Source organism: Pristiophorus japonicus, chromosome 6, assembly GCF_044704955.1.
Source record: "Pristiophorus japonicus isolate sPriJap1 chromosome 6, sPriJap1.hap1, whole genome shotgun sequence".
Lineage (NCBI taxonomy): Eukaryota > Metazoa > Chordata > Chondrichthyes > Pristiophoridae > Pristiophorus > Pristiophorus japonicus.
In genome coordinates, this window is record NC_091982.1 from 31,292,920 (window position 1) to 31,318,092 (window position 25,173).

The window sequence follows — 25,173 nt, forward strand, 5'->3', positions numbered from 1 at the left end:
TCAAAAGGGAGTTAGATGTGGCCCTTACGGCTAAAGGGATCAGTGGGTATGGAGAGAAGGCAGAAGTGGGTACTGAAGTTGCATGATTAGCCAAGATCATATTGAATGGTGGTGCAGGCTCGAAGGGCCGAATGGCCTGCTCCTGCACCTATTTTCAATATTAAATGCGTTTCTTTCAAAACTCTCCTTCAAACCTGCGGTATCACCCCTCTCCTCAAAAAAACAACCCTTGAACCCACTGTGCTTGCTAGCTACCGCACCATCTCCAATCTCCTGTTCCTCTCCAAAGTCCTTGAATGTGTTATCGCCTCCCAAATCCATGACCATCTTTCCCAGAACTCCATGTTTGAATCCCTTCAATCTGGTTTTCGCCTCTGCTACAGTACCGAAATGGCTCTCATAAAAATCACAAATGACATACTTTGTGACTGTGACAAAGATAAGCTATCCCTCCTCGTCCTCCTGGACCTGTCTGCAGCCTTCGACACAGTTGACAACTCCATCCTCCTCAAACGCCTCTCCACCATCGTCCAGCTGGGAGGTACTGCACTCGCCTGGTTCCATTCTTATCTCTCTAATCGTAGCCAGAAAATCTCCTGCAATGGCTTCTCTTCCCACTCCCACATCATTACCTCTGGTGCTCCCCCAGGATTTTTTTCTTGGTCTCCTCCTATTTCTCATCTATATGCTGCCTCTTGGCGATATCATCTGAAAATACGGAGTCAGTTTTCACATGTACGCTGACGATACCCAGCTCTACCTCTCCACTACTTCTCTCAACCCCTCCATGGTCTCTAAATTGTCAGACTGCTTATCCAACATCCAGTACTGGATGAACAGAAATGTTCTCCAATTAAATATTGGGACAATCGAAGCCATTGTCTTTGGTCCCCGCCACAAACTGCGTTCCCTAGCTACTGACTCCATCCCTCTCCCTAGCATCTATCTGAGGTTAAACCAGATTGTTTGCAACCTAGGCGTCATATTTGAGCCTGAAATGAGCTTCCAGCCACATATCCATGGCATAACTAAAACCGCCTATTTCCACTTACGTAACATTGCCCACCTCCGCCCCGCCTCAGCTCTTCTGCTGCTGAAACCCTCATCCATGCCTTTGTTATCGCTAGACGTGACTACTCCAATGAACTCCTGGCTGGGCTCCCACATTCTACACTCTGTAAACTTGAGGTCATCCAAAACTCAGCAGCCCGTGTCCTAACTCGCACCAAGTCACGATCACCCATCTCATCATCATCATAGGCACTCCCTCGGAATCGAGGAAGACTTGCTTCCACTCTTAACATGAGTCCTTAGATGGCTGTACAGTCCAATACGAGAACCACAGTCTCTGTCATAGGTGGGACAGATAGCCGTTGAGGGAAGGGGTGGGTGGGACTGGTTTGCCGCACGCTCTTTCTGTTGCCTGCGCTTGATTTCTGCATGCTCTCGGTGACGAGGTTCGAGGTGCTCAGTGCCCTCCCGGATGCATTTCCTCCACTTAGGCTGGTCTTTGGCCAGGAACTCCCAGGTGTCAGTGGATATGTTGCACTTTATCAGGGAGGCTTTGAGGATGTCCTTATAACATTTCCGCTGCCCATCTTTGGCTCATTTGCCATGAAGGAGTTCTGAGTAGAGCGCTTGCTTTGGGAGTCTCGTGTCTGGCATGCGAACTATGTGGCATGCCAAGCAGAGCTGATCAAGTGTGGTCAGTGCTCGCTGACCTACATTGGCTCCCGGTTAAGCAATGCCTCAATTTCAAAATTCTCGTCCTTGTTTACAAATCCCTCCATGGCCTCGCCGCTCCCTGTCTCTGTAACCTCTTTCAGCCTCAAAACCGTAAGAGATGTCTGCACTCCTCAAATTCTGCCCTCTTGAGTATCCCTGATTATAACTCCTAGGCGGTCCCTTGAAACGAGGATGACTTGCTTTCACGCCAAAAAAGAATGAGTTCACAGGTGTTTCGAATGAAGGACCCGAATTACATCCTCAAGGGTAGAAGATGCTGTGCATGGATTTTTTAAACGAGTGGTGGCCGTTGCACACCAGCAACCACACAGGCTTGACAGAGCTAGGTCTTGATCCAGTGGCAAGGATTACCCAAAACGACTGGAGACCAGCTCTGCTGCACGGACCTAGTGCGCACACATATCGCAGTGTGGGCTGGCCCATGCTGCCCTTGGCTCCGAACTTACGCCTCCCCTGGGCCCTGATCACATCCCTCCACAGTCTCTCGCTGCTCCTTCGCCACTCCTGCTGTATCTGCCCACGCTCCAATCACCGACCTGGACCTTGATGATGTCACTCTTCACTGCCGTCGCCCAACGACAGGGCGTTGGTGAGACCACACCTGGAGTACTGTGTACAGTTTTGGTGGTCTTTAAGGAGAGATATACTTGCATTGGAGGCAGTTCAAAGACGGTTTATGAGGTTGGCTCATGGGATGAAGGGGTTGTGTTATGAAGAAAGGTTGGGCCTGTTCTGATTGGAGTCTAGAAGAATGAGATGTGATGATTCTGAGGGGTCTGGACAAGGTAGATTCTGAGGATGTTTCCCCTCATGGGGGAATCTAGAACTAGAGGGCATAGTTTCAGAATAAGGGGCCGCCCATTTAAGACGGAAATGAAGAGGAATTTCTTCTCAAAGAGTCGTGAATCTGAGGAATTCTCTACCATTTGATTATAACTGCTCAACCATTCAGCTGCTCTGGAACTCCCTCCCTAAACCTCTCTACCTCTCTTTCCTCCTTTAAGACATTCCTTAAAATCTACCTCTTTAACCATCTTTTGGTCATCTGCTGTAATTTCTTCTTCTGTGGCTCGGTGTCAAATTTATTTGTTTTGTTTTATATTACTACTGTGAAGCGCCCTGGGATGTTTTGCTACGTTAAAGGCCCTATATAAATAAAAGTTGTTGTTGTATCATTTGTTCTCTGCTGAAGTATTGTTGAACAAACTCCGCCAGTCAACTATAGACAACTTTGCAATTCCATTTTGTTTATATTCCATCCCTGTGTTTTAAAAGCTAGTCACAGAGGGCTGAGATGGGGGATGGAAAGAGTGGGACAGATTACAGACTCGTTTAAACACATTTTTATTTTTAAAAGTGAAATGTATCGAAATAGATCATTAAAAACACTAATGTGTCTTACTGCAAAATGAATGAAACCTCTTTTAGCTCTGCAAAAGTTGATCATTTCTGCGCAGAGTTTGCTGTACCAATTTTGATCGCGCCGGGCACTATGACCCAGCGCAGGCGGATGCGCTGGGCGGGCGGCGGACTCAATAGGGTGAACCCGTTCGCTGACGGCGCGGACTCGATAGGGCGGGCTCGTTCGCGGCGGTCGGTGGAGGCAATGGACGGCTGGAGGCAGTGCACCGCCCGCGCCTGAACGGGGGCCCCGCAGCTTCTTCCCCCGCCCCAAATTGGTGTCCTGACTTTCTCCACGCCACTCGGCGTTGGAGCTGGCAGACTCGCTCCCGCTCACCATGGCCACCGGATTGGAGTCGCTGAGCTCGGCCGCAGAGACTAGGGCAGCGCCGGGCGGCGGCGGCGGCCTAGAGACCGCTGACGATGATGAGGAGAACTGGCTGTACGGAGGTGAGTGAGTGAGTGAGCCGGGGCGAGTCGATGTTATCAAAGTTTGGGGGATTGCTTTATATTGATGCATTTTATCCAGGAGCGAGGGAGGTGCTCGAAATGCACAGTGTGCGTTTGCTGCATGTGTCTCCAAAACATGAACTGGTCTAGGGAGCAAGTAAACACTTCTCTTAAAGGGACAATGTCCTTTGTGTTGCCCTGGGTTCCATCAGCAAAATGCACGCACCCTCGTTTTTGCACTACTCTAATGTTGTTATAAGCTTGTCCTGAATTCCATGTAAGCAAATTTGCAGCTGCTTTCTTTAGTGTTGATGTAATCAAAAAGCATTGCATTGCAAGTAATTCACTCGAGCTTATTCCAAGTTTCTAAAGTTTATTTGCAAGGGGAGTGGGTTAACTACTGAGTTTTAACTTTTTCTTCTTGATCAGCTCCTTGGGAGGAATGCAGTAATGAGATTTTACTTGAGTTTTTATAAATTAACTACAGTAAAGGAATAACTTGTATTTACCTCCTCAGGATTTCCCACAACTCAGCCAATGACTCGCTTATCACTGTTACAGGCTGATTTAAAGGGAAAGTATATTCTACCCAAGAGTCATGAATAGAAAATTACAGCACAGGAGAAGGCCATTCGACCCATTGTGTTCGTAACGGCCGACAAAGAGCTATCAGACCTAATCCCACTTTCTAGCTCTTGGTTTGTAGTGTTGTCGGTTACAGCACTTGAAATGCATATCCAAGCACTTTTTAAATGCTATGAGGGTTTCTGCCTCTCCCACCCTTTCAGGTATTGTGTTCCAGACCCCCACCACCCTCTATGTAAAAGAAATTCTAATTCTCCTACTACCACTTGCCTTAAATCTATGCACCCTAGTTATTGACCCCTCTGCGAAGGGGAGTACGTCCTTTATATCAACTCTATCTTGGCCCCTCATAAATTTATACACCTCATTTAGGTCTTCCCTCAGCCTCCTCTGTTACAAAGTAAACAACCACAGCCTATCCAATCTTTCCTCATAGCTAGTCCAGGCAACATCTTCGTAAAACTCTTCTGTACCCTCTCAAGTGCAATCACGTCTTTCCTGTAATGTGGTGACCAGAACTACACGCAGTACTCTAGCTACGGCCTAATTAATGTTCTAACAGTTCAAGCATAACCTCCCTGCTCTTATATTCTATGCCTCGGCTAATAAAGGCAAGAATCCCATATGCCTTCTTAACCACCTTATCTACCTGTCCTGCTACACTCCTACCATTTATTGTGTCTTCCCTTGCCTTGTTAGCCCTCCCCAAATGCATTGCCTCACACTTCTCTGGATTGAATTCCATTTGCCACTGTTCTGCCCATCTGACCAGTGCATTGATATCTTCCTGCAGTCTACAGCTTTCTTCTTCATTGTCAACCACACGGCCAATATTATATCATTTGAAAACTTCTTAATCATACCCCATACATTCAAGTTCCAATCATTGATGTATACTTCAAAAAGCAGAGGACCTAGCACTGAGCCCCATTGGAAACAGCCTTCCAGTCACAAAAATGCCCATCGACCCTTTGCTTCCTGCCTCTGAGACAATTTTGGATCGAATTTGCCACATTGCCTTGGGTACCATGGGCTTTTACTTTTGTGACCAGTCTGCCATGTGGGACCTTATCAAAAGCTTTGGTAAAATCCATAAAGACTACATCGAATGCACTACCTTTGTCGACCCTCCTTGTTACAGCTTCAAAAAATTCAATTAAGTTAGTCAGACATGACCTTACCTTAACAAATCCATGCTGACTGCCTTTGATTAATCTGTATCTTTCCAAATGAAGATTTATTCTGTCCCTCAGAACTATTTCCAATAATTTTCCCACCACTGAGGTTAGGCTGACTGGCCTGTAGTTACTCGGTCTATCCCTTTCTCCATTTTTAAACAACAGTACAACGTTACCAGTCCTCCAGTCCTCCGGCACCACACCTGTAGCCAGAGAGGATTGGAAAATGATGGTCAGAGCCACTGCTATTTCCTCTTTTTTGCATCTTTTAACAGCCTGGGATAAATTTCATCCGGGCCTGGGGATTGATCCACTTTCAAAGATACAAAACCCCTTAATACTTCCTTTTTTGCCATGTTTATTTAATTTAATTTTTCTCACTCCTCCTCCCTCATTGCAATGTCTGCATCGTTCCTCTCTTTTGTGAAAACCCACATACCCACGTCTTCCACCTCCACACACGTTACCTTTAATGGGCTCAAATTTTCCCAGGAGTTGCCCTGGTTTTTTTTGGAGTAACTTAAAAATCGCAAATTTTCCCATTTAACTTGCTCCAGTGTAAGTCAGTTAGTTAGGTTTTTTTCTAGTTTAGTTTTTTCTCTCCAAAAGGGGGCGTGACCTGTCACTTACGCCTCTTTTGGCCATAGAAGCAAATTTGGCCAGCTAAAAGTTACTCCAAACTAACTTAGGCCAGTGTATGTGGCCACTTTTGTAGGCACAGAAAAACCTTATCTACATTTAAGAAATCAGCGCAGGTAGCCAGAGACACCTTTACAACATTAGCACAACATCTTCAGCACAACAGCTGCACAACATCATCAAAAATAAATGAAAGATAAATCAGCTACAGAAAATAGAGCAGTCCTACCTTGCCAACTGCAGAATGCACTCGCTAGCCCTCCCACCAGGGCTAGGGGCGGCAGGCACACATGACTAGGGGTAAAGGATTTTTACTTTTTACAGTAGTCCCTAAATGTTGTGTGGTCCTAATGGAACATGATTCAGTCTTAATGCAAAATATCTTTTATTGGCTATTTTACAATGCACTTCAACGACAACAACAGCAAAGAAAGGCTGCACCCATCTCTCACCCACATTTCGGGGAAAGTGCACTTCCTCATAGGGTCGGTGGTGGGGGGCGTTGGGGGCCTGGCTTGGATCTCACCGGTGGCTGGTGTGTGGATTGAAGTGGGAGTGGCATTTGAGTATCCGGCCTTTGTGCCCTTATTGCAGAAGCTAGCTCTTTCATGGATCTGCCATCGTTTGCACACCCTCTGAAATGCCCGCCCTCAGTTCCCATCTCAGTGCTGATATTTCTCCCGACAGTGTCGATACCTCATCACGCACCCCACTGACGGTCGCCACGAGTGATCTTGTAAGGGCATTGGTCTCCTCACCCAATGACAGAACCTGATTAACATCTGCTGAAGACTGCATCTGCTTGGCTTCTCTTTCCCCTTACTGTGGGTCTGCCTAGTGGCACCTCTCCAGTGCGAGGCACAGGCTGGGACAGTGGGGCACTGGGTATTCCAACATGCATTTCATCACCGCCACTGGGACCCGCAACCTTGGAAGGTGTGAAACCATGGAATGTCACCGAGGAGTTCATGGAGGTTTCTGGCAGTGTGATGCCCTGTACTATGGACTGATCCATATCGCGATCAGCATTCTCCCGTGCACACATTTCCATGGACCTCTCCTCCCTCCACCCGCCTTGGTCTGTAGTGCACACATCTGGATCTTCTGGTGGATCTTCAGGATAGTGAGGAGTGTCGTCGTCCTCTGCAAAATACAACAGAACTGTCAAATGGTTAGCAGCACAGGAGGGGACAGGATGGGTGGCATGAGTAGTCTGATGCATAGCAGGCCAGTCAGCAGGTTGACTTGAAGAGCGACGATGCATTTTAATGACTCGCCCTCACCCTTGCGTGTGGGTCCAGTTTGTGCAGAACTGATTCTTTTTCTGCAGGTGTGACTCAGCAAGGCAGCAACCCTCTGTTCCAGGGGTGACAGTTGGTGCAGATTTGGCAGCCCTCCTCCTGCTCTAAATCTTTCCCTATTGTTGTCGGCCAATTTCTTCTCCAAAGATGAAAATATAACTTTTCACACATGGTGCGCTTCTGATGGGTGGGACATGTACAGATGGTCATTTTCAATTGCAATTCCATTTAAAGATGAAGATATTACTTACACTCACTACTTGACCAACGTCCTGCCATTTCTTTTTGCACTGGATTCCAGATCTTGCGGTATTCACCCCTGCGGGGAGTATTCTTCTGCAACTAGGTTCCTCCATCTTCTCATTTCCTTGGGTGAAACTTTTATGGAACCACTCTTGCTGATATCCAACTCCAGCCATTTCTCCTCAATGACAGTGACTAGTTTCTCCACTTCCTCATGGAGGAAATTCTTTGTTCTTGTTGCACGCTGTTGCGTCATTCATGTTTGGACTTACACTCGGGTAATGTTCAAAAATCACCGTTCTCACCTTCCACCTATCCAGAACTCCTTTCCACTCCCTCAGTTACCCAAAAATCACTATTCACACCGTACCTTTATATATGGTCCATTGCCAATGATGCTGAGGCACTGAGGACGCTCTCCCTTTTAATTGGCTGATTGCCAAGCTTCCTGCTCCACTGCGCATGCGCGCACGCTGAAATGCGCATTGCGCACACGCTCAAACGGACATGCGTCCCCCTGCCGGCACTCCACGAGACGCTGGGCCCAAGCTCCGCACCCCTGCCGGCTGCGACCGAAGCTCTGGCCCCCGCAGTCTCTGCAGCGCCACACCACTGGAACCGGATGACGAGGGAGTGGCCAAAGTGGAAGGTACATTTTCGGCACTTTTTTTGGCTCAGTCGGCGTGCCACCCCTAACTACGCCGTTCTAGGTGGCTGGGGAAATTTGGACCCATGGTCCCTAATGGGCTCTTTCTTTAGTTATTCTAATGCTCCTTCGTTAACCTCTTGCTTGTAATATATTTATAAAACATCTTTAGGTTTTCCTTGATTTTACTTGCCAATATTTTTTCATGCCCTCTCTTTGCTTTCCTAATTTCCTTTTTATTTTGCCCCTGCACTTTCTGTACCTCTCTAGGGTTTCTGCAGTATTGAGCCCTCGGTATCTGTCATAAGCTTCCCTTTTTTTCTTTATCCTACCCTGTATGCCCCTTGACATTCCAGGGGCTGCAGATTTGTTAGTCCTGCCCTTTTTCTTTAAGGGAACGTACTTTCTCTGAACCCTCACTATCTCCTCCTTGAATGCCTCCCACTGCTCTGACACTGATTAACATAGAAACATAGAAAATAGGTGCAGGAGTAGGTCATTCGGCCCTTCGAGCCTGCACCACCATTCAATAAGATCATGGCTGATCATTCCCTCAGTACCCCTTTCCTGCTTTCTCTCCATACCCCTTGATCCCTTTAGCCATAAGGGCCATATCTAACTCCCTCTTGAATATATCCAATGAACTGGCATCAACAACTCTCTGCAGCAGGGAATTCCACAGGTTAACAACTCTCTGAGTGAAGAACTTTCTCCGCATCTCAGTCCTAAATGGCCTGCCCCTTATCCTAAGACTCTGTCCCCTGGTTCTGGACTTCCCCAACATCGGGAACATTCTTCCCGCATCTAACCTGTCCAGTCCCATCAGAATCTTATATGTTTCCATGAGATCCCCTCCCATCCTTCCAAACTCCAGTGTATAAAGGCCCACTTAATCCAGTCTCTCCTCATATGTCAGTCCAGCCATCCCTGGAATCAGTCTGGTGAACCTTCGCTGCACTCCCTCAATAGCAAGAATGTCCTTCAGATTAGGAGACCAAAACTGAACACATTATTCCAGGCGAGGCCTCACCAACTGCAGTAAGACTTCCCTGCTCCTATACTCAAAACCTCTAGCTATGAAGGCCAACATACCATTTGCCTTCTTCACTGCCTGCTGTACCTGCATGCCAGCTTTCAATGACTGATGAACCATGACACCCAGGTCTTGCTACACCTCCCCTTTTCCTAATCTGCCGCCATTCAGATAATATTCTGGCTTCGTGTTTTTACCCCCAAAGTGGATAACCTCACATTTATCCACATTATACTGCATCTGCCATGCATTTGCCCACTCGCCTAACCTGTCCAAGGCACCCTGCAGCCTCTTAGAGTCCTCCTCACAGCTCACACCGCCACCCAGTTTAGTGTCATTTGCAAACTTGGAGATATTACACTCAATTCCATCCTCTAGATCATTAATATATATTGTAAAGAGATGGGGTCCCAGCACTGAGCCCTGCGGCACTCCACTAGTCACTGCCTGCCATTCTGAAAAGGCCTCGTTTATCCTGACTCTCTGCTTCCTGTCTGCCAACCAATTCTCTATCCACGTCAGTACATTACGCCCAATACCATGTGCTTTAATTTTGCACACCAATCTCTTGTGTGGGACCTTGTCAAAAGCCTTTTGAAAGTCCAAATACACCACATCCACTGGTTCTCCCTTGTCCATTCTATTAGTTACATCCTCAAAAAATTCCAGAAGATTTGTCAAGCATGATTTCCCTTTCATAAATCCATGCTGACTTGGACCAATCCTGTCACTGCTTTCCAAATACGCTGCTATTTCATCCTTAATGATTGATTCCAACATTTTCCCCACTACTGATGTCAGGCTAACAGGTCTATAATTACACATTTTCTCTCTCCCTTTTTAAAAAGTGGTGTTACATTAGCTACCCTCCAGTCCATAGGGACTGATCCAGAGTCGATAGACTGTTGGAAAATGATCACCAAGCATCCACTATTTCGAGGGTCACTTCTATAAGTAGTCTGAGATGTAGACTATCAGGCACCGGGGATTTATCAGCCTTCAATCCCATCAATTTCCCTAACACAATTAGCCTAATAAGGATACCCTTCAGTTCCTCCTTCTCACTATACCCACTGTCCCCTAGTACATCTGGAAGGTTATTTGTGTCTTCCTTCGTGAAGACAGAACCAAAGTAATTTTGTTCAGTTGGTCTGCCATTTCTTTGTTCCCCATTATAAATTCACCTGAATCCGACTGCAAGGGACCTACGTTTGTCTTCACTAATCTTTTTCTCTTCACATATCTATAGAAGCTTTTGCAGTCAGTTTTTATGTTCCCGGCAAGCTTCCTCTCGTACTCTATTTTCCCCCTCCTAATTAAACCCTTAGTCCTCCTCTGCTGAATTCTAAATTTCTCCCAGTCCTCAGGTTTGCTGCTTTTTCTGGCCAATTTATATGCCTCGTCCTTGGATTTAGCACTATCCTTAATTTCCCTTGTTAGCCACGGTTGAGCCACCTTCCCCGTTTTATTTTTACTCCAGACAGGGATGTACAATTGTTGAAGTTCATCCATATGATCTTTAAAGGTTTGCCATTGCCTATCCACCGTCAACCCTTTAAGTATCATTTGCCAGTCTAATCTAGCCAATTCGCGCCTCATACCATCAAAGTTACCTTTCCTTAAGTTCTGGAACCTAGTTTCTGAATTAACTTTGTCACTCTCCATCCTAATAAAGAATTCTACCATGTTATGGTCACTCTTCCCCAAGGGGCCTCACACAACAAGATTGCTAATTAGTCCCTTCTCATTACACATCACCCAGTCTAGGGTGGCCAGCTCTCTGGTTGGTTCCGCGACATATTGGTCTAGAATACCATCCCTAATACACTCCAGGAAATCCTCCTCCACCGCATTGTTACCAGTTAGGTTAGCCCAATCAATATGCAGATTAAAGTCGCCCATGATAACTGCTGTACCTTTATTGCACACATCCCTTATTTCTTGTTTGATGCTGCCCCCAACCTCACTACTACTATTTGGTGGCCTGTACACAACTCCCACTAGCGTCTTCTGCCCTTTGGTATTCCGTAGCTCCACCCATACTGATTCCACATCATCCCAGCTAATGTCCTGCCTTACAATTGCATTAATTTCCTCTTTAACCAGCAACATCACCCCGCCTCCTTTTCCTTTTTGTCTATCCTTCCTAAATGTTGAATACCCCTGGATGTTGAGTTCCCAGCCTTGGTCACCCTGGAGCCATGTCTCCGTGATGCCAATCACATCATATCCATTAACTGCTATCTGCGCAGTTAATTCGTCCACCTTATTCCGAATACTCTTCGCATTGAGGCACAGAGCCTTCAGGCTTGTCTTTTTAACACACTTTGCCCCTTTAGAATTTTGCTGTAATGTGACCCTTTTTGCTTTTTGCCTTGGGTTTCTCTGCGCTCCACTTTTACTATTCTCCTTTCTATCTTTTGCTTCTGACTCCATTTTGTTCCCTCTGTCTCCCTGCATAGGTTCCCATCCCCTTGCCATATTAGTTTAACTCCTCCCCAACAGCACGAGCAAACACTCCCCCTAGGACATTGGTTCCGGTCCTGCCCAGGTGCAGACCGTCCGGTTTGTACTGGTCCCACCTCCCCCAGAACCGGTTCCAATGTCCCAGGAATTTGAATCCCTCCTTTCTGCACCACTGCTCAAGCCACGTGTTCATCTGAGCTATCCTGCGATTCCTACTCTGACTAGCATGTGGCACTGGTAGCAATTCCGAGATTACTGCTTTTGAGGTCCTACTTTTTAATTTAACTCCTAGCTCCCTAAATTCGTCTCGTAGGACCTCATCCCGTTTTTTACCTATATCGTTGGTACCTATATGCACCACGACAACTGGCTGTTCACCCTCCTTTTTCAGAATGTCCTGCACACGCTCCGAGATATCCTTGACCCTTGCACCAGGGAAGCAACATACCATCCTGGAGTCTCGGTTGCGGCCGCAGGAACGCCTATCTATTCCCCTTACAATTGAATCTCCTATAACTATCGGTCTCCCACTCTTTTTTTTCCTGCCTTCCTGTGCAGCAGAGCCAGCCACAGTGCTATGAACTTGGCTGCTACTGCTCTCCCCTGATGAGTCATCCCCCTCAAAGCAGTGTATCTGTTTTGCAGGGGGATGACCACAGGGGACCCCTGCACTACCTGCCTTGCACTGCTCTTCCTGTTGGTCTTCCTTTCCCTATCTGGCTGTGTATCCTTTACCTGCGGTAAGACCAACTCGCTAAATGTGCTATTCACGTCATTCTCAGCATCATGAATGCTCCAGAGTGAATCCGCCCGCTGCTCCAATGCCGCAATGCGGTCCGTCAGGAACTGGAAGCGGATACATTTCCCGCACACGTAGTCGTCAGGGACACTGGAAGCATCCCTGACTTCCCACATAGTGTAGGAGGAGCATAACATGTGTCCGAGCTGTGATGCCATGACTTAACCCTTCGATTAACCTAATTGGGCAACAACAATGATAAAGAAAAGGAAAAACTACTTACCAATCACCAGCCAATCACTTACCCCCTTGGCTGTGACTTCACCTTTCGATTTCTTTCTACTTTTTTGCCTTTTCTCCCTGCTGCAGCTGCTCCAGTAGGCCTCTCACAGACCGACCCCGGAACTCCCGCCTCTCCTCGATTTACCTTCAAGTAGCTGTTTCTAGTCCACTTTGGCTAAATCACATCTCAGCTTAGTAAAATTCGCTTTTCCCAAATTGAGAACTTTTATTCCCGGTCTATCTTTGTCCTTTTCCTTAACTGCCCTAAATCTAACTGAATTATGATCATGACCACCAAAATGCTCTCCCGCTGATGCCGCTTCCACCTGCCCAGCTTTATTCCCTAAAACTAAGTCCAGAAACGCCTCTCTTGTTGGGCTTGCTACGTACTGGCTAAAAAAAGTTCTCCTGAATTTTAAGAATTCTGCTCCCTTTATATCTTTCACACTAATTCTATCCCAGGTAATAGTGGGGTAGTTGAAAACCCTGTACTGTGTTATTGTTTTGCACTTCTCATAAAGTTGCCTACATATTTGCTCTTCTATCTCCCTCTGACTGTTTGGGGCTCTATAGTACACTCCCAGCAGTGTGATTGCCCCTTTTTTGTTCTTCAGTTCAACCCATATAGCCTCATTTGATGATCCTAACATTGCCCTCCTCACAGCTGTAATTTTTCTTTCATCAATATTATGACCCCCCTCTCTCATCTGAAAACCCTGAAAGCAGGAATGTTGAGCTGCCATTCCTGCCTTTCGTTCAGCCATGTCTCAGTAAGAACTATAATATCATACTCTCATGTGCGCCCTCAGCTCATCTGCCTCATTCCCTAGACTCCTTGCATTGAAGTATATACCATTTAGCACTGCCACACTCCTTTGTTGTCTATTTTCTAGCCTTTGTTTCCTCTGCCTTCCAAACTCTGACTAATTTTATGCCTTCCATTGCCAGCTTTTCTTCCCTCCCTTCTGAATCTACTCTCAGGTCCCCGTTCCTCTACCAAGCTAGTTTAAACCCTCCCTAACCACTAGCAAAACCCCCACCCCTCCCCAACGCGCGAGGATATTGGTCCCGGTCCTGTTGAGGTGCAACCCGTCTGGCTTGTACAGGTCCCACCTCCTCCAGAAATGGTCCTAATGCCTCAGTTATCTAAAACCCTCCCTTCCTGCACCATCTCTCCGGTCACGCATTCATCTGCTCTATCCTTTTTCAGTACTCGCGTGGCACCAGGAATAATCCGGAGATTACTACCTTTGCAGTCCTGATTTTTAATCTCTTTCCTAGCTCCCTAAACTCTGCTTGCAGGACCTCATCCTTCTTTCTACTTATGTCATTGGTGCCGATATGGTCCACAATCTCTGGCTGTTCACCCTCTTTCCTCAGCATGTCCTGCAGCAGTTCAGTGACATCCTTGACCCTGGCACCAGGGAAGCGACATACCATCCCGGAGTCACGTCTGTGGCCGCAGATGCGCCTGTCTGTTCCCTTAACTATCGAATCCTCTATCACTATTGCACTTCCGATCTTCTTCCTCCTCTCTTTCTCCCCTCCCACCCCACAGCTGAGCCACCCATGGTGCCGTGGATTTGGCTCTGGCTGCACTCCCCAGAGGAACCATCGCCCTCACTAGTATCCAGAACTGAAAACCGTTTAGCGAGCAAGATGCACTCGGGACTCATAGCAACATAGAAAATAGGTGCAAGAGTAGGCCATTCGGCCCTTTGAGCCTGCACCACCATTCAATGAGTTCATGGTTGAACATGCAACTTCAGTACCCCATTGCTGCTTTCTCGCCATACCCCTTGATCCCCCTCGTAGTAAGGACTACATCTAACTCCTTTTTGAATATATTTAGTGAACTGGCCTCAACAACTTTCTGTGGTAGAGAATTCCACAGGTTCACCACTCTCTGGGTGAAGAAGTTTCTCCTCATCTCGGACCTAAATGGCTTACCCCTTATCCTTTGACTGTGACCCCTGGTTCTAGATTTCCCCAACATTGGGAACATTCTTCCTGTATCAAACCTGTCTAAACCTGTCAGAATTTTTAAACATTTCTGAGATCCCCTCTCATTCTTCTGAACTCCAGTGAATACAAGCCCAGTTGATCCAGTCTTTCTTGATTGGTCAGTCCCGCCATCCCAGGAATCAGTCTGGTGAACCTTCGCTACACTCCCTCAATAGCAAGAATGTCCTTCCTCAAGTTAGGAGACCAAAACTGTACACAATACTCCAGGTGTGGCCTCACCAAGGCCCTGTACAACTCTAGTAACACCTCCCTGCCCCTGTACTCGAATCCGCTCGCTATGAAGGCCAACATGCCATTTACTTTCTTAACTGCCTGCTGTACCTGCATGCCAACCTTCAATGACTGATGTACCATGACACCCAGGTCTCGTTGCACCTCCCCTTTTCCTAATCTGTCACCATTCAAATAATAGTCTGTCTCTCTGTTTTTACCACCAAAGTGGATAACCTCACATTTATCCACATTATACTTCATCTGCCATGCATTTGCCCACTCACCTAACCTATTCAAGTCACTCAGCAGCCTCATAGCATCCTCCTCACAGCTCACACTGCCACCCAACTTCGTGTCATCCGCAAATTTGGAGATACTACATTTAATCCCCTCGTCTAAATCATTAATGTACAATGTAAACAGCTGGGGCCCCAGCACAGAACCTTGCGGTACCCTATAGTCACCGCCTGCCATTCTGAAAAGTACCCATTTACTCCTCCTCTTTGCTTCCTGTCTGACAACCAGTTCTCAATCCACATCAGCACACTACCCCCAATCCCATGTGCTTTAACTTTGCACATTAATCTCTTGTGTGGGACCTTGTCGAAAACCTTCTGAAAGTCCAAATACACCACATCAACTGGTTCTCCCTTTTCCACTCTACTGGAAACATTCTCTCAAACTTCCAGAAGATTTGTCAAGCATGATTTCCCTTTCACAAATCCATGCTGACTTGGACCTATCATGTCACCTCTTTCCAAATATGCTGCTTTGACATCCTTAATAATTGATGCCATCATTTTACCCACTACCGATGTCAGGCTAACCGGTCTATAATTCCCTGTTTTCTCTCTCCCTCCTTTTTTAAAAAGTGGGGTTACATTGGCTACCCTCCACTCAATAGGAACTGATCCAGAGTCTATGAAATGTTGGAAAATGACTCAATGCATCCGCTATTTCCAAGGCCACCTCCTTAAGTACTCTGGGATGCAGTCCATCAGGACCTGGGGATTTATTGGCCTTCAATCCCATCAATTTCCCCAACACAATTTCCCGACTAATAAGGATTTCCCTCAGTTCCTCCTTCTTACTAGACCCTCTGACCCCTTTTTTTCTGGAAGGTTGTTTGTGTCCTCCTTTGTGAATACCGAACCAAAGTACTTGTTTAATTGGTTTGCCATTTCTTTGTTCCCCATTATGACTTCCCATGATTCTGACTGCAGGTACCTACGTTTGTCTTTACTAACCTTTTTCTCTTTACATATCTATAAAGCTTTTGCAGTCCGTCTTAATGTTCCCTGCAAGCTTCCTCTCGTACTCTATTTTCCCTGCCCTAATCAAACCCTTTGTCCTCCTTTGCTGAGTTCCAAATTTCTCCCAGTCCCTGGGTTCGCTGCTATTTCTGGCCAATTTGTATGCCACTTCCTTGGCTTTAATACTATCCCTGATTTCCCTTGATAGCCACGGTTGAGCCACCTTCCCTTTTTTTATTTTTACGCCAGACAGGGATGTATAATTGTTATAGTTCATCCATGCGGTCTCTAAATGTCTGCCATTGCCCATCCACTGTCAACCCCTTAAGAATCATTCGCCAATCTATCCTAGCCAATTCACGCCTCATACCTTCAAAGTTACCCTTCTTTAAGTTCTGGACCATGGTCTCTGAATTAACTGTTTCATTCTCCATCCTAATGTAGAATTCCACCATATTCTGGTCACTCTTCCCCAAGGGGCCTCGCACAACGGGATTGCTAATTAATCCCCTCTCATTACACAACATCCAGTCTAAGATGGCCTCCCCCCTAGTTGGTTCCTCGACATATTGGTCTAGAAAACCATCCCTTATGCACTCCAGGCAATCCTCCTCCACCATATTGCTTCCAGTTTGGTTAGCCCAATCTATATGCATATTAAAGTCACCCATGATAACTGCTGCACCTTTATTGCATGCACCCCTAATTTCCTGGTTGATGCCCTCCCCAACATCACTACTACTGTTTGGAGGTCTGTACACAAGTCCCACTAACGTCTTTTGCCCTTTGGTGTTCTGCAGCTCTACCCATATAGATTCCACATCATCCAAGCTAATGTCCTTCCTAACTATTGCATTAATCTCCTCTTTAACCAGCAATGCTACCCCACCTCCTTTTCCTTTTATTCTATCCTTCCTGAATGTTAAATACCCTTGGATGTTGAGTTCCTAGCCCTGATCATCTTGGAGCCACATCTCTGTAATCCCAATCACATCATATCTGTTAACATCTATTTTCACAGTTAATTCATCCACCTTATTATGGATACTCCTTGCATTAAGACACAAAGCCTTCAGGCTTGTTTTTTTAACACCCTTTGTCCTTTTAGAATTATGATGTAGTGTGGCCCTTTTTGTTTCTTGCCTTTGTTTACTCGGCCTTCCACTATTGCTTTTTACCTTTCTACCATCTGTCTCTGACTCCATATTACTTCGCTCCTGCACTACCTGCCTGGTCCTCCTTATCTGTTTGGTGGTCACCCATTCCCTCTCTGCCTGTGCACTCTTGAGCTGCGGGGTGACCACCCCCTGAAACGTGCTGTCCATGAAGTTCTCATCCTCGCGGGTGCACTGCAGTGTCTCTAGCTGCCGCTCAAGCTCCGAAATCCGGAGCTCCAGGTGCTCTAGCTGGCGACACATCCCACACACATGGTCGTCCAGTCCATGAGCAGCATCCAGGACTTTCCACATGGCACAGGATGGCAAAAGTACTAGGCAAACTAATGGAACTAAAGGTGGACAAGTCCCCTGAACCTGATGGCCTGCGTCCTACGGTCTTAAGAGATGGCTGCAGAGATAGTGGATGCATCTGTTGTAATCTCCCAAAATTCCCTGGATTCTGGAGAGGTTCCAGTGGACTGGAAAACCGCAAATGTAACACCTCTATTTAAGAAAGGAGGGAGACAGAAAGCAAGCAGCAAACTATAGACCAACTAGCCTTATACCTGTCGTTAGGAAAATTCTGGAGTCCATCATTAAGGAGGTAGCAGCAGGACATTTAGAATATCATAATGAAGTCAAGCAGAGCCAACATGGTTTTATGAAAGGAAAATCATGTTTGACAAATTTGTTAGAGTTCTTTGAGGATGTAACGAGTAGGGTGGATAAAGGAGAACCAATAGATGTGGTGTATTTGGATTTCCAGAAAGCATTCTATAAGGTGCCACATAAAGCTCATGGGGTTGGGGGTAATATATTAGCGTGGATAGAGGATTGGCTAACTAACAGAAAACAGAGTCGGGATAAATGGGTCATTTTCAGGTTGGTAAACTGTAACTAGTGGGGTGCCACAGGGATCGGTGCTGGGGCCTCAACTATTTACAATTTATATTAATGACTTGGATGAAGGGACCGAGTACAATGTAGCCAAATTTGCTGATGATACAAATATAGGTGGGAAAGCAAGTTGTGAGGAGAATGCAAAGAATCTACAAAGGGATATAGATAGGCTAAGTGAGTGGGCAGAAATTTGGCAGATGGAGTATAATGTGGGAAAATGTGAGGTTATCTACTTTTGGTAGGAAAAATAAAAAAGCTAATTATTATTTAAATGGGGAGAGATTACAAAATGCTGCGGCACAGAGGAATCTGGGATTCCTTGTATATGAAACACGTAGGGCCCAAGTTTTCACATGATTTGCGCCTGATTTTTAGGAGCAACTGGTGGAGAACGGACTATCTTAGAATTCGCAATTCTCCACATTTTTTTTTCTGCAGTTCTAGTCAGGTAGAACAGTTCTACTTTGGAACAGAATTTTTTCTTCAAAAGGGGGCGTGTCCGGTCACTGACGCCTGATTTGAAAGTTTCCACAGTGAAAACGTACTCCAAACTAAAGTAGAATGGAGCAAGTGAAGATTTTTGTAGAACTGAAAAAACCTGTTCTACACATTAAAAAATCAGGCGCAGGTTAAAAATCAGGCGTCCAGAACGAGGTGGGGGGGGAGGGGGGGGAGAAGGGAACTCATTAAATTCTATAATAAATCCTTATTTATACTTATACAAATATTATACAAATAAATCCAACCTGAATAAACATTTATAAGCAAAGAAAAGATTAAATAAACCATCTTCCTACCTGTGTGAAAGTGCTTCAGCCAGGGAGAATGGTGCAGCAAGCCTCACAAAACGAGGGAGCCGACCGAATGTGGGCAGGGGGAAGGAGAGAGCCGAACGAACGCGGGGGGGGGGGGGGGGAGAGGAGAGGAGGGAGCCGACCGAACGCGGGCGGGGGGAAGGAGAGAGCCGACCGAACGCGGGGGTGGGGGGAGGAGGGAGCCGACCGACTGAACGCGGGCCGGGGGGGTGGGGGGCGGGCGGAAGGAGGGAGCCAGCCAGGGAGGCAGCCGACCGAACGCGGGGGAGGGAGCCGACCGAATGTGGGGGTGGGGGTGGGGGGTGGGGGGGGGGGGGGGGGGGAGGGAGCGAGCCGACCGAACGCGGGGGGGGGGGGGGGAGGGAATGGAGCCGTTCCAGACGGCTGCAGGAAACCTCAGAAATTGAGGAGCCATTTCCCGACGGCAAAAGGGGGAGGTCGTCGGGAAACGGCTGCCTCAACTTTCTGAGGCTTCCTGCACCCTTCTCACTGCTACAAGAAGCCTCTGTGCTGATGGCAATGTACTTTTATTAAAAAATGTTAAAAAACTAAACAGTTACAAAGAACTACAAAAATGGCCGAGTGCCAATGTTTTTTTCACACTGAGCATGCGCGAACGCTCCAACGCGCACGTGCAGCGTTGCCGGCAGGAAAAAAACTAATTTAAATAGTACCCGCCCCCTCCCACTTACAAAATTGGCGCGAGTGTAGGCTCCGCCCCAGAATCGCTCGTTTTTTTTCCGGCGCGAAAAACGGGCGCCCAGCTCGGATTGGCGCCCGTTTTTTATCATGTGGAAACTTGGGCCCAAAAAGTTAGCATGCAGGTACAGCAAGTAATTAGGAAAGTAAATGGAATGTTGGCCTTTATTGAAAGGGGAATTGAATATAAAAGCAGGGAAGTCCTACTACAACTGTACAGGACGTTGGTAAGACCATACTTGGAGTACTGTGAACAGTTTTGGTTTCATTATTTAAGGAAGGAAATACTTGCATTGAAGGCAGTTCAGAGAAGGTTCACGGGGTTGATTTCTGAGATGAAGGGGTTGTCATATGAAGAGAGGTTGGGCCTATACTCATTGGAGTTTGGAAGAATGAGAGGTGATCTTATCGAAATGTATGAGATTCTGAGGGGGCTTGACAGGGTTGATGCAGAGAGGATGTTTCCACTTGTGGGAGAATCTAGAACTAGGGGGCATAGGGCCCAATTTTCCTCAACCCCTTTTTTCGGTGCACTTACCCTAACTGCGGCGACTTTGCGCGCTGGAAGCAGCGCCAAAAAAATGTGGCCCCATCCTGCCCGCTCTGCCGAGTCTCCGATGTCCCAGCGTGGCGTACATAGTGCAGTGGGGGGGGCGGAGCAACAGCCCAGCGCAGAAAACACCGCCAGCAGCTGCGCGCATGCGCAGTGAAGTCTGCGCGCCTGCTCCTTGCCCTCCCAGCGTGTCCTGCGGCCTGTGAACAGGACCCGATGCTCGCAGCCCCTATCCCTGGCTGTGTGGCCTCCCGCACAGGCCGGCCAGCCCGCTGACTTCCTGGGCTGAGGTAGGACTTGAGTTTTATTTTTTATTTATTGATGGTTGTGCTTTGTTTAGTGAGGAGAGTTTTGATTGGGGGGGTGGTGCGGGGAGGGGAGGGAGAAAGAGTGTTTTAATTTGCAGGGGTGGGGGGAGAGAAAGAGTAATTTGATGTGGGGGCGAGGGGGGGGGACATTTAAAAAAAAAAACTTGATTCTGGCATAAAGGTAGGACTTCTATTTTTTATTTGTTATTGATTGATTGCTTCTTACTTTTTGTGGTTTGTTTAGTGCTTTGTAAGTCTTGGTGCTTTAAATGTACTAACCTGCGCCGAATTCTTAACTGCCCACAAGGTTTTTCAGAGCTGGCCACATATGCTGACCTAAGTTGATTTGAAGTAAGTATTAGCTGGCCAAAGTGGCATAAATGGCCAAAACTGGTGTAAGTGGCTGGGAACGCCCACTTTTGGAAAAAAAAACTCAACTAAAATAAATCATACCTAACTGAGTTCACTCTGGAGCAAGTTTATTGGGGGAAAATGGCGTTTTTTAACTTGCGCCAGAAAAACCAACATACTCCAAAAAAAAAATTGGAGCAAGTCATGGCCAAAATTGGGCCCATTGTTTCAGAATAAGGGGTCGCCCATTTAAAACGGAAATGAGGAGGAATTTCTTCTCTCGGGGTTGTGAATCTTTGGAATTCTCCACCTCAGAGAGCTGTGGAGGCTGCGTCATTGAATATATTTAAGGTGGAGATAGACAGATTTTTTAAATGAAAAGGGAGTCGAGGGTTATGGGGAGTGGGCAGGGAAGTGGAGTTGAGGCCAGGATCAGATCAGCCATGATCTTATTGAATGGCGGAGCAGGCTTGAGGGGCCAAATGGCCCACTCCTGCTCCTATTTCTTTGTTATGTTCTTGCGTTCCATGCGACTAAGTTGCCCTGCCATGCCTCTATTTATTAGATTATTAATTAAAGTTTTTAGTATATCCCTCTGCCCTAACTTAGAGAGAAGAAAAGCCAACAGTGATATTCACCAACCGATCACCTACCCACTGTCCTGTGACGTCCCTTCTTGATGTTTTTTTTTCTCTCCTCTCTGTTCCCGACCAGCTTCGCTGCTCTGCGAGTCACTCTACTGAATTGTCCCATAAATAGTCACTGATTTATGAAATCCTCCGCTCCAGCCAATGTCCTTTCCTTGTAACCTGTGCTGGGATAAAGTTTCACAGCTGCCCTCCAAGGTTTAATTCTAGGGTGTCTGTTGCTGTCCTGGCAGGGATCAACAAACTTACTGCAGAGCAAGGATTGAATCTCAATCCTTCTTGGTTTCTAGCTATACATTGGGCCAGATTTTGCTGCCAACATAAGTGAGTTAAATGATAATCAACTTCACGACATTCACTCCATGTCAATGGTGATGCAGACAGCAAGATGCCATTTTTGTGAAGCTAACGGCAGAGCAGCACAAGTCAGACAACATCTTTTGGATATTGATATTTAACCGCACATCTGCTCCTCGCCTGAAGTTGCTGTCCCATTTAGGCATAAATAACAGTGAGTGCCATTAGCCTCACTTATTTTGACATTAAAATCTGGCCTTTATGAATGGAGCCATTGGGAGAGGTGGTATAAAGGAAGATGTGTATTTGTTGGTGTGTTTTATGCTAATAAGAGCAGCCCGGAATTGGATATTTTTTTGTAAAATTCTCTACTTGTGTTGGTTCTGCCCTGCTGACCTCATGAACTGGGGTTACTGCCCGATGATCCAATTTATAGTATCACCATGGTCAGCATCACACTGAAACCCCACCATGCCCTCGTCAAATATCCACACAATCTCTTTCCATTAGCAGTCAGGAGCAGGAACCTCTGCTAACCATTCCCACCCTAGGTCAGGGATACAGAGGCCAATCGTAGTGTCAGCAGGTTATTTCAACACAGTGGATTTCGTAGCCAAACCCGAACCTCTCCTCATCTGATACTCACACATATATACTTCTCAGCATGGGTAAGTAGGAAGGGAGCAGGAGCAGGAAGCTGGGCTTATTTTGACCCTTGCTGGCTCAGGGATGCAGAATCTAATTGGATTACAGGTACTCGCACTGGCTGAGATTAACTTAACTCAGCACAGACCGGGACTTGGACGGTGAAACTTTTGGTCTGTATGACTTGATGCTACTAGGGAAGTCTCTAAACCATGAGGATTTACTTGTCTTGTCACCATTCGATGGTAGCGTGCAGGCATTTTTTTCCAAGCAGCTCTCCATTTGCACCATTCTTGTACTGTGAGGCCATCAGTAAAGCTTTTATTTACTTTTAAAATTTCTGCATTTCTATACATGGTGAGCACATATGCTGGTTTGTGGTTGCGTGTCAGAGATGAACGATACTAAAGGCAATGTTTCATGTATATCGTCAGGTGGCAGATAGGATCAAGAGTAGGTTATTCGGTCCCTCGAGCCTGTTCCATCATTCAATTAGATCATGGCTAATCTGTATCTTAACTGCCGTCTACCTGCCTTGGTTTTGCAACACTTAATATCCTTGGTAACACCGATCTGTCAATCTCCCCTTTGAAATTTTCAATTGACCTAGCCTCAACAGCTTTTTGGGGACATGAGGTCCAGATTGCCACTCCACTTTGTGTGAAGAAATGCTTTGCGATGTCACCCCTGAATGGCCCAGCTCTAATTTTAAGGTTTTGTCCCCTTGTTCTGGACTCCTTCCCTTCCCCTCCCCTGCAGAGGAAATAGTTTCTTCCTTGACTTCCTTAGACTTGTATTCCTATGGAGTGATCTAATTTAGGTGTTTAAGATGATTAAAATGATTAGATAGGGCAGGTAGATAGATAGAGAAACTATTTCCTGTCCTCATAATTTAACTCTCTTAGCCCTGGTATCATTCTCATGATGGCACCAGAATGCTAACCAGGCAAAAAGGGTTAAATTATGAGGACAGGTTGAATAGACTAGGTTTGTATTTCTTGAGTATAGAAGATTAAGAGGTGATCTAGTTCATCCAAGGGAACTTTTTAACCTTCACTTTGCACTGGACAGCACCAGTACAGTGCTCAAGCAGTGAAAGATACCTTTTGAGAGTTGGGCTTGCATGTCATGGTTTTAGTGTGGTCAGGAATCACATTGCCAATTTGACTCCAGAGCTGTACCTCGGGTTTTATAATTTTGCACTTACGAAGCTGCTTTGCATCAGTATGTTTGCAGTACTATAATCAACCCATCAGGTTTTACCCTAAAGGTTGCAATGGGTTGCAGTGTTAGGTTATCTTTCCAGATAATTCAAGTTGAAATTATTACTGAGATCAAAAATAACACTCTGTTTCTGTTTATAGATGAAAACCCTGGTAAACAAGAGGAGGTGGCTTTGATTGACGGGTAAGAATCAGTATTTTAATGTGCTGTACTATAGGTAGTTTTGATTCCTTTCCTACTTCAAGAATTCAAGTGCAGTTCCTTATTCAGTTATCTTGTGCCTATCAGTAGAAATATAACTGATCCATCACGGCCCTCATGCTTGCAGATTTGGTCCTTTATTCCTTTTTAAAGTTTTTACAGAAATGCTCCTTTGTACACTGTTGACCTCCCCCTATTTCTGCACACTGGTATGTCTCAGTTGTTGAGCTTTTTGTATTTAATTTGTCTTTTCAGATGTGATCACAACATTGGTGGAATGGTGTGAACTAGAATTTCCACTTATGTAATCTTTTTGTTGCTGTGTTTCATTTGCAGGGTGGGGTTCTTGGCTCTGCACATCTGCATTCTCTCTGGGCATTCCAACACTAATCTCTGATGTCCATGATACTTGGGCTCTCTTAACCACTGACTGGCATGATCTGCGAGTTGGATGTCCTCTTGTGTGATTTTTGATTCCTGGAATCATTACACCTGTATAATGTTTTCTAGCTGTATACAAGTAAGCTGCTGAAATTGTGGTTTGAAACCAGTCTTGGCAATGCACACCTGTTTCTACTTTTTTAGTTTTTGGAATCCCACGTTAAAAAAAAATGAAAAATGAAATGTTGCATTGTAATGTTGAGCTAGCCACTGTTGACTCAATTTTGCGAGCTCAATTTTCCCTGCTCACCTTGCCTCACTGCCATAATAATAACATAAGGAATAGGAGCACGAGTAGGCCATTCGGCCCTTCGAGCCTACTCCACCAGTCAATAAGATCATGGCTGAACTTCTACTTCAACTCCATCTTCCCGCACTAACCCCATATCCCTTGGATCCCTTAGTATCCCTTAAAATCGCTGTACTCGGATTTGCAAATCTATTTGTTTTATTGAGGCCAGGCAGAATTAAGTGTGACAAATGTTGTGAATACAGGCTACCAAATGTGCATAGAATTGCTTTTTGTAACTATTGAAAATTATGTTGTCAAAACTTATTTAATAAACTGAGACAACTGGCATCATAAAATTATCCTTCACATTCAAATTGCTTATTTCTGAGCCCCAAAACATGATGGGTTACTTTGTTTGCTCTTGATGTTCTCTCATCCTAATTTAAAGAATGTTTTGTTGATTACCAACAATGTTTCTTTCATCCCAAAAGGATGTACATACT

At 46.0% G+C, this 25,173-nt stretch overlaps 1 protein-coding gene across 3 annotated transcripts in view; it reads left to right on the forward strand.

The window, feature by feature from the left end:
* Positions 1-3,284: 3,284 nt before the first annotated feature.
* The window catches only part of LOC139265601 (pre-mRNA 3'-end-processing factor FIP1-like), a 69,564-nt gene continuing 47,675 nt past the window's right edge, over positions 3,285-25,173 (forward strand). For all 3 annotated transcript variants that reach the window (XM_070882717.1, XM_070882718.1, XM_070882719.1), the window contains exons 1-2: positions 3,285-3,597; positions 23,937-23,979. In XM_070882717.1, the coding sequence (XP_070738818.1) occupies positions 3,486-3,597; positions 23,937-23,979 (155 nt within the window). In that variant the 5' untranslated portion in view covers positions 3,285-3,485. The remainder of the gene's footprint in view (positions 3,598-23,936; positions 23,980-25,173) is intronic.